General features: G+C 37.2%; 1 protein-coding gene across 1 annotated transcript; it reads right to left on the bottom strand.

Moving 5' to 3' along the window:
* Nucleotides 1-646: 646 nt before the first annotated feature.
* On the bottom strand, nucleotides 647-2,293 carry LOC100459198 (olfactory receptor 13G1). Its single transcript, XM_002809209.5, has one exon. It carries the CDS (start codon nucleotides 2,062-2,064, stop codon nucleotides 1,138-1,140), a length of 927 nt encoding a protein of 308 aa, XP_002809255.3. The 5' UTR covers nucleotides 2,065-2,293; the 3' UTR covers nucleotides 647-1,137.
* Between the last annotated feature and the right edge of the window lie 5,645 nt (nucleotides 2,294-7,938).

Genomic DNA, 7,938 nt, shown 5'->3' with positions numbered 1-7,938 from the left:
TATTGTATAGCCTCAGTTTTGGCATTCTCACTCTCTCAACCTAATTTTATTTCACGATTTAGTTTGTGACTTCAAATCTGCATTTATGATACATTTGCTAGTAGATACTCATAGCAACTGCCATAGTATAGACACCCATTTCTTATCCAATCTATGTTACATCCAAATTTTTTCAGGGGTGCCAAGTGCCTAATTTTAGAATATACTCTTCCAATTGGTGCTTACAACTTGAAATGGTGTAATATAGCTATAGCCAGTGTGATGTAGCTTATATTTACTGGGTTAACCTTATAAAAATAATAGACAATGCTTCATTTGCCCCGTGAAATCTCTGTCTTTAACCTTCATTCTACTTGGGTTATGGATGAGATGCCTAGTAATACAAAAGCCATTCATGATCCTAGGGAAAACAATGTTGAAGGGCAGAACAAGATGACTGAAGGTGCCTACTTCATTGATGGCCCCACTGAACTGCCATACACACTGTTGACTGCCTAATGTCAGACTAATATTGCAGGAGGCATGAGTCTACTCACTGGTTTAAAAGGACTGAAGTAATATTGTGTCACTTTTTCCTGAACACATGGAGACTTTAGAATTTGCCCAATAATTTTATTCAGTAGAGCATGGTTTTTCTCCAATGAAATCTAAATAACGTAATGAGGTTCAACCCCAGATTAGATGCCTGATTATCACAATGTTCTAAGTGAATGAACCCAGCCTATTAAGCAAGGGAAAATTTATCACACACACTCCTCTCCAGCTGACATTCACATACCAACAAATAAATGGCACAAAATACACAAAATGTTTTGTGATATTTGCATGTATGATGTGCACATGCACGTATAGGTAAATATTTGTGTATATGCATATATAAGTATTCGAAGTTATGTACATATTTTTGGACAATGTTGGAATGTATATTATATATATGTGAGGGTATTGTGCATATTGCTTTATGAATATTCTTCACATAAAGAGTACAGAATTTTGGAGACAATGAGACTGCTAGGAAGAAGGCAGGAATAAGAGGGAAGGGAAAATTTGGAATGGAGATAACTATGAAAAATCAGTAAAGTCTGAGATGCTCTAGAAGATGGTTCTAGAGTACAGAGGTGATTTTCCTTGTTGAAACTATGAGTGTTTCAGAAATGCAAACACCTTCCTAATTCCTGCCTGCATCTCCCTATTCTGGAAGCTGTACACCATCGGGTTTAATATGGGAGTCACAAGAGTATAGAGTGCAGCTACCACTTTGTCTCTTTCAAATGTATAGCTGGAAGCAGGGCGGATATAGGTGTAGATTACAGGAGAATAGTAAAGGGTCACCACTATGAGATGGGATGAGCATGTTGAGAAGGCCTTCCTCTTGCCTTCTACTGTGCCGATACGGAGAATAGCAGCAATGATAAAACCATAGGAGATGCAGGTAAGAATAAAGTCCCCTATGGCCAGGCTAATATCAGCAACATACACCATCACCTCATTGATTCTTACAGGGCTACAGGACAAAGCCAGCAATGGGAGTATCTCACAGAAGAAGTGGTCAATGGTGTTTGGCCCACAGAAAGTCAACCTCATGATGAGAGCTGTGTGCACCCAGGAATTGGTGACTGCGATAGCCATGACCATGCTGAGCAAGGCTGCACACATATGGTGGTTCATAATAGTACTGTAATGAAGAGGGAAACAAATGGCCACATAGCGGTCATAGGCCATGATGGTGAAGAGAACCATCTCAGCTCCCAGAGACCATGTGAAGAAGAAGAGCTGGGACATGCAGCCTGCATATGAAATGGTATTTTCTGATGTTAGCATGGTCCCCAGCATCTTCGGTATGATGCTTGTTGTGCAGATGATGTCCACAACAGCCAGTGTCAGAAGGCAAATATACATGGGAGTATGCAAGGTGTTGTTATAGATTATGGCAATGATGATGAGCATGTTGCCGAGAAAAGCCACAAGATAGATAATGAGAGAAAAGAGGAAGATAATTCCCTGGAGTTCAGGCTTTTTGGTGAGGCCCAGAATAATGAACTCAGTTACAACGCTGTGATTCATCCTGCTTGGGTGATTGAATGGCACAGAATAAACAACTGAAAATTGAAAGAATCTGTGTGTTGTTAGGAGATAACATGAGGAGTGTGCGTACTTAGGGACTTAATTCTTGATTGGACACAACTTTGCTGCAGGAATTCCCATATGATGGAGTTCTGTATTCCAGGCAATATCCTCTGTTTTCCAGACTAATCCCATTCTCTGATGTGTGTTCCTCCATGGATGACTCAAACTGAAGCCAGTGGTTGAGAAGAAAAATATTTTAAAAATGCCTTCAAATATTTTGATATCATTTTCACTTAAAACTTGTCTACACACACATATATATATACACACACATATGTATGTATTCTGGATATACATATATATCCAATGGAGCTATAATACAAATTATTACATACCTCAATAATTCAGTTAATTGCATGGTACATTTAGGTGTCCTTGAGATATGTATGAGTGAAGAGACTTGAAATAATACAAGCTGACAGGGCTAATTATAGTGGGGATATTTCAGATGAAAAATGCCCAGCCTAGTATTTTGAGGCTGTATATTCATGAGAACATTGACTAACGTATCACAGTCCAAATACTAAACAATTTAACCAAATGTCTGTATTAGTAGTTTTTCATCAGTTTGAGAAGCACATTGCCACAATTCACTGAACCAGCTATTTGTTTTGCTGTTATATAATGGCAAGGTAATTGGATTTAAAAATATAAAATGTAGGGTTGTGTCTTCATTTCATTATAGCTATAGATTGGCCATTTAAGCTCCGTAAGATTTGGATTTATTATTTCTAAACATCGAATAAATTGAAATAAATATCAGATGTTAGAGAGACAGAGCCATGATTTCTAAAGGATACCCAAGGATAAGTGGCAACTGGAGTTTTCTGGAAAATAATTTCTAGGACACAAGAAAAATCTGTATCCTATGTTATTTTCCCCCAACACTTCTATAGCATTCTGATTTCTGTTTTCTTTTATTTTCTTTTTTTAAAAAAGATGGAGGTCTCACTCTTACCCAGGCTGGTCTCAAACTCCAGGCCTCAAGAGATCCTCCTGCCTTGGCCTCCCAAACTGCAGGGATTACAGGCATGAGCCACTGCACCTGGTTGCTGTCCATTTTCTTTTATGCTTATTTATTTTGGTACATTTGTATGCACAGACAGTTACACGAATTCATGGCTTTTAGAACTATTATGATTAGATGAATCTAGTGAAAGTATTCAAAGTAGTTGTGAGTTTAGTCATAAATTTATGTTTATCAATGTTCTTTAAGTTTTCAGAGATCATATTGTACCTCTGATGTCTAAACAGAGACAAATAAAAAACATTCTTGAGTGTGGGTCCACAAATCTAGTCTGTTTTGCTCTCTCATGCCTTGTAACCTCAATAAATTGTTAAACAAATTTTAGCTACTGAGAAATTCATCTTTAACTTTTTAAACTGGAAGAAAAAAATAGAGCTTTTGTCTAATCCATAATCCATTTCAGAATCTCTAGCTTTAGTATTAATTTACCCATACTGAAGGAATGTTACAGCCACCATTATTTGGGTCTTTGACATGTGACAGGCTCTATGTTAGGTCCTCTGCAGAGATGATATAATTTTGTCCTCACAAGCACATTGAGTCTTTAATATTTTTATCTTTATATAGTTGATAAGCAAACAATGCATGGGAGTAAAAATAATAGTAGGTAGATTATGTGTCTCATAAGTGCCAGGATTAACACCTAGATCATCTGACTCCGAAAAATTTGCTATTAACCTCTCTGCTATATGCATCCAAGCAAAACACAAAATAATATGGCAAATGTACACAAAAACTAAGAAATATAAGAGAGATCTGAAAGAATATGGATTTTTATTTTGAATACAAAATGATTTGGAAGAGGAAAATATAGTTGATTCTTAAAATTTAATTCAAATATTAGAATATTTGAAAGATCTGATACTGAAGTGATATTAACTAATTTAGAAAATACTATGTGTTGAATATGTTTTCAGATAGTAAGAGGTTCTGGTCTGGTCATTTCATCTTAATCATAAATCTGACATCAAAGCTTCTTGAGATAAATTTATAAGATAACAGACCCCTTTCAGCCTTTTGGTGATATTAATCACCAAAAACAGGCACTCAAATATAAACTGAGCTTTCATTGTTGAAGAAAAAAGCTTTTTTTTTTTTTTCTTGGAGAACTGTTACTTATTAATGTAAGTACTGTTATTTATCAATGTTATTTATCCATGTAACTCTTACTGATCAGTTTTCCTAAAGCAGGGGATGAAGAAGGAGATCCCAGTCCCAAGTACACAAAGGCAAGTTTCACAAAATTCTTAAAGTTCACAGGAGATAGAAAAGTGCACCCCTGTTCCACCATCTCTAAGTTAAGAGCAAAGGCGAGGGAACCTGAGGATTCTGTTTCTCTTTTCTTCTTGTAATGTCCTCACCCCCTTCACTGGAGTTATGACATTGGTTTGCTTGACTTTGTTCTCAGTGCGGGTTCCTTGGTTTGGGTGGTTATTGTGTGTGAAGGAGGCTGAACCTGGAATGACACTATGGCACAGTTCACTGTGAGAGGGTATCTACTGACTATGAAAACCTTGTTCAGGATGTCCACCATTGGCTTAAGGTGGAGGTATGTACTGTTTTCTATCCATTGGTGTCCAAACAGTGGTCAGTAGTTTCTCTTGAAATTCTGCAATTGATGTTAGTCTGACTTGCATGCTACTGTAGGCTCCAAAAAAGCCACAGTTTCCAGAAGAAGAGGGTCTGCCTGCATCAGCAGGAAAGTGTCTTTCTCCAGAAATAGAAAGTCTATTTCTATTTGCTGCAAATCAAAAGCCATTTACTCCTGGCCATGTCCATCCCTGGTCATCTCCTCTGAAATTATCAATTCAGCTTTAGTAATTATGTTTAATCTAGCTTAGATTTTCTATTGATCAAAATCTGGAGGCAAGAAAAATCGGTGAAATTTAGTTTGAATCATTATAATACATATGGCCTAATCTTGACCCTGTCTGTGACCTTCCATTTTTAACAGACATTCTTCAGGCCTCAGTCCATCCCCATTGGTTAAATGGAGATAACAGTAGTAAACTCACCGAGATTCTTTGAGGATTAAATAATGAATATGAATCTTTAGCCCTATTCTGGGGACTTATTGAGCTACCAAACAAAGGTAGAAATAATTATTATTTAGAGTTCCAAATATATAATTTTGAAAAATCATGTTTTAGTATGTGAGTATTCAGTCATTAATAATGAGGGAGTTTTTTACTATTTAATGGAAGAAATTTCCAGAAATATATTTGAAAAGATTGAATAAATATTATAATAATTTAAGAATAATCAGATTGGGTTAGGGCAATAAAAGATAATTCAATTAATTCTATAATAATTACAATAAAGGTGACTTCATTAAATATTTAAAGGCCACAGTTTATGCTAATCATTATGCTATTAGATTATGACGATGTAGAAAATGTAATATACATTCTCAGTTATTTCAGCATCAGTGATAAAACAATGAACAATAAACATATTCTTTGGGACCATGAGAAAATCATTAGAGTTATAAAACAATTTTATATAGTAACATAACACACAATTTGGTCTTGGATAAAGTAATGAAAAGACTAGCCAAAAACATGAGTGTGGTATCTGAAACCCTAGCACCCGTGATTTTTATTGCTTAGTCAATATTCCTTTATATTTACCATTTATACTATTCTTCTTTCTCCTGCATATCTTCCCTTATATGGGACCATTTTTATTCTCATGAATAACTCTGCTTTTAGTCCACATGAATGTGGTATTGTCTCCAAAAGTAAGCAGGTTTTGAGGAGTGTGAGTGGAAAGGGAAGAGGAAAGAGAAGATAAATTCCAATAAAACTGGCCTGGTGTGTGGTTCACACCTGTAGTCCCAGCACTTTGGCAGGCTGTGGTGGGCAGATGGCTTGAGCCCAGGAGTTTGAAACCAGCCGGGGTAACATAGTGAGACCTCGTTTCTACAAAAAATACAAAAATTAGCCAGCCTGTAATCCCAGCTACTCGGGATGCTGAGGCAGGAGAATCGCTGGAGCCTGGGAGGCAGAGGTTGCAGTGAGCTGAGATTGTGCCACTGCACTGCGGCCTGGGTGACAGAGCCAGACCCTGTCTTAATGAAATAAAAATAAAAATAAGAAAAGATAGGACTACTTGAGATTATTATATTCAAGTGTAAGGAATTATTTTGTTGTTAAGTAGTCGATAGGGAGAAATTTTAGATTTCTGAGAGAGGAAGTAGTATGTGACATACCCCAGTTTTAGAAAGCCAGCCCTGAAGGCATCATAGAGGATGAATTCAGAGGGAGACAGTATTTGTCCATCTTAAACGGAGACTCTGTTTACAGGCACCAACTAGTTTGTAGAACATTATCAATTTAAGTTTAACAATAGGATTTATTTATAATAATTAATTGCCAGAATAAAATGAAAGTGATATAAAATATAAAACTACATACAGAAAAAACTTAGACCATTTTGTTTGGCAGGATGCAGTGCACTGCCAAATAAACACTGGCAACGTTTTCCTGGAAGGAGTGAATTGAGGTCACATTCTGTTTACTTTAGAACACCAAACATTTACTAATAATTCACAATGATGCTTGATTTATGTGCCATTCACCATGCTATTTTGCTGAATCATGAGAATAAGTTTAAGAATTAATAGGGCCGGGCGTGGTGGCTCACGCCTGTAATCCCAGCACTTTGGGAGGCCAAGATGGGCAGATCACCTGAGGTTGGGAGTTCGAGACCAGCCTGACTAACATGGAGAAACCCTGTCTCTAATAAAAATACAAAATTAGCCGGACATGGTGGCACATGCCTGTAATCCCAGCTACTCAAGAGGCTGAGGCAGGAGAATTGCTTGAACCTGGGAGGCGGAGGTTTCAGTGAGCCGAGATCGCACCATTGCACTCCAACCTGGGCAACAAGAGCGAAACTCTGTCTCAAAAAAAAAAATTAATAATATTTATGTCACTATTTTACATACGAAGTAGTTGGTGAAATTTGGTAGTTATCAAATATGCTCATTGTCACACAGTCAGACACTGGCAACATGGAAATCTGAATCCAGGGAGTCTAATGACAAAATTCACTCATGTTGCGTTTTATAAGCCAATGTTATACCTATGTCAACTCCAAGAGCACAGTTTATTCTTATGTATCCATTACATCATTATCATCATCTCCGTTTTCAAGTATTTTCATCTTCATTGTCATAATAAACAATATCGGCATACATTTAAAGGGCCTATGTTGTCTAAGGCAAGGTGCTAAGAACTCACCACAGCAGCCACTGTGTTCTATGGGGACAGAGTGATACAAATTTCCTTATACTCTCATATTCCTGAATGATTTCTGTTAGACAGTTTCATTCTAGGCAACTTTCTATTAGGTAGGGCTAAGTCAGAGGTGATTCTAGTTCAGGCATCCTTTAAGGAGAATATTACATTCTCTTCAGCTTAGCTTCACTGTTGAAGTACGAGAAAAGAAGTGAAAGTAGCTACTTCTTAATTTTCTAGGTTTCGAAGTGATCGAGAGGTAGAAAGGAAGATCAGTGTGAAAGCAGTATAATAAATGGTAAAAAGAGAAAACGTGGTGGAGATTAAGGAGAGTCAATACCTGCATACAAATCATGGCCCTACCCTACAAAGGATAATCAACCACTTGCTTAGCCAGGGATTGTCCAAGTTTTGTCACTGAAAGACCCACATCCTAGGAGACCTGTCCGTCTCAGGCAACCTGGGAAAGTTGGTCACCCTAGGACATCTGAAGCCAATGCAATTCCTGTTTGAAAGCATTGTATTCTCTACGTTTGGGAAGAC

This window comes from Pongo abelii, chromosome 1, assembly GCF_028885655.2.
Source record: "Pongo abelii isolate AG06213 chromosome 1, NHGRI_mPonAbe1-v2.0_pri, whole genome shotgun sequence".
In the NCBI taxonomy this organism is placed as follows: Eukaryota; Metazoa; Chordata; class Mammalia; order Primates; family Hominidae; genus Pongo; species Pongo abelii.
Note: the sequence above shows the minus strand (reverse complement) of the source record. Positions and strands in the feature narration are given on the sequence as shown.